The sequence below is a fragment of the Perkinsus marinus genome (assembly GCF_000006405.1).
Source record: "Perkinsus marinus ATCC 50983 genomic scaffold scf_1104296953800, whole genome shotgun sequence".
Taxonomy (NCBI): Eukaryota; Perkinsozoa; order Perkinsida; family Perkinsidae; genus Perkinsus; species Perkinsus marinus.
Window position 1 is genome coordinate 23,535 of NW_003208364.1, and position 1,654 is coordinate 25,188.

Genomic DNA, 1,654 nt, shown 5'->3' on the forward strand with positions numbered 1-1,654 from the left:
CTGAAGTATTACCATCATCCGCGCAACGACGACCAGCAGCGGGTGAGATACACCCTAGTAAGCGCGACCGAGATGAACCATGGCCAGGTCTCGTGCTGGTGCATATGTTCTATTCTCGTCTATACCGACGACTCAAGGTGATGACTGAAATCGGCAGTGAGAAAGCAGCAATCACCAAACTTGGGTACGACCATGCTCAGTTGGCGCGCGACTGGTTTGCAGGGCATTTTTCGATCCTGTACGAGAGAATGAGCTTTCCTCCGGTGACTGGGGTATGGGTTGGCTGGAAGTCACCGATTTTCTCCACGATTTCGAGGTCATGACAATTGCGCGATCCTCCTCATTGTCGCTGAACATTGTCATGTGCGCAGATTGTACCAACGTTATGCGGACTGGTGGTCGCACAGCGCGCATGGCTCAGTGTAACCAACGGAGACAAGTAACTTTTGGGACCGCCGTGTTCCCATTTGAATCTCTGTTGGGCAGGAGCTACACTACGAGGCTCTCATTGGAACAGCTGATACGCTTCGTGGTTATTCTTGCGAATTACACTTACTCTAGTAAAAAGTTCGAGACGCCTCGGCTTCTTCAGAGGGTGCAACGCTTTGTTCGCCAGCTGGAGTTAGGCAAACATAAAATCGTCAAGAAGAGGTTATTCGACGCCTATCGGGACCGCCATAAATTGGTAAAATTGAAAGACGTTGTGGCTGACCGGTGGACGTTGTCAGAAATATAGCGAATACGAAGACTTTACTGAGATTCACAAGCGACTGGTGCTGAAGGCAATTCCTTCCGTTGTTCCCAAACCCATGGACAGGAAGTACACTGAGACCAACGAGGAGTTTGAGGCAGGAGTGAAGATGCTCAGCAAAGGTTGCCACTTTGATGATTCTGTGGTGTGGGAGCAGTATAAGTACGCATGTACAACTGATGTCTCGATGCTCACTGTGTAGCGAGTAGGTTCACACATGCCCTTGACCTGGGGGTGATGGCGATCAAGTCTGTTCATGACTTCCGTATCGACGTCACAAATGTCAGGTGGGGTGTCGCAACCAGACCCAGAGGCTGATCGTGGAAGCGTTAAATGATAGGTACCATTTGGCAACCATCAGCGTATCACTGGCCACAGTGAAGGGACCTGAGGTTCCACCACTCTCGGTCGAGTGGAAGGAAGGGAAGTCCATTCCACCAGGCCAAACGATGTGTGTGTTAGTTAGACCCTTCACCATGACTCCGGGTACTGTTCTCGGTCCGAGAGGGTTCACCTATCTCAATTTAAGGTACGGAATGGTTTGGATACATCAACATTCTGGCAGTCACATCTGCCGGTGAAACTGAAGTTCATGCCCTGCCTACCTACTTGCGCCTAGCAACCACTGATGTCGACAACTACAGCATTCTTCCTGTTCTCGGTCCCTATCCGTTCAAACGGAAGGAACCTTCCAGAGCAGAGCTATCGACATTCGACCCGAGTTCGAATAAGAACCTCAGCCTAAGGCAGTGTGGCGAGCCGTACGTTAAGTGCTACATGACAACACCTCCTACTCCACGGACTTCGCCAGCGCCGAGATCGAATGGAGCAGTCAGTAGCAGAGTACGCAACACTGTGATCGTTCACGAATATTAGCAGTCTTTCTGGGCTTCTGAACGTGTA

The 1,654-nt window shown here is 50.6% G+C and overlaps 1 protein-coding gene across 1 annotated transcript; it reads left to right on the top strand.

Moving 5' to 3' along the window:
- Nucleotides 1-809: 809 nt before the first annotated feature.
- On the top strand, nucleotides 810-1,332 carry Pmar_PMAR014854 (hypothetical protein; the record flags this gene model as incomplete). Its single annotated transcript, XM_002776228.1, has 3 exons — nucleotides 810-913; nucleotides 961-1,038; nucleotides 1,092-1,332. The coding sequence occupies 3 exons, from the start codon at nucleotides 810-812 to the stop codon at nucleotides 1,330-1,332; spliced, it is 423 nt and encodes a 140-aa protein (XP_002776274.1).
- Nucleotides 1,333-1,654: the final 322 nt, after the last annotated feature.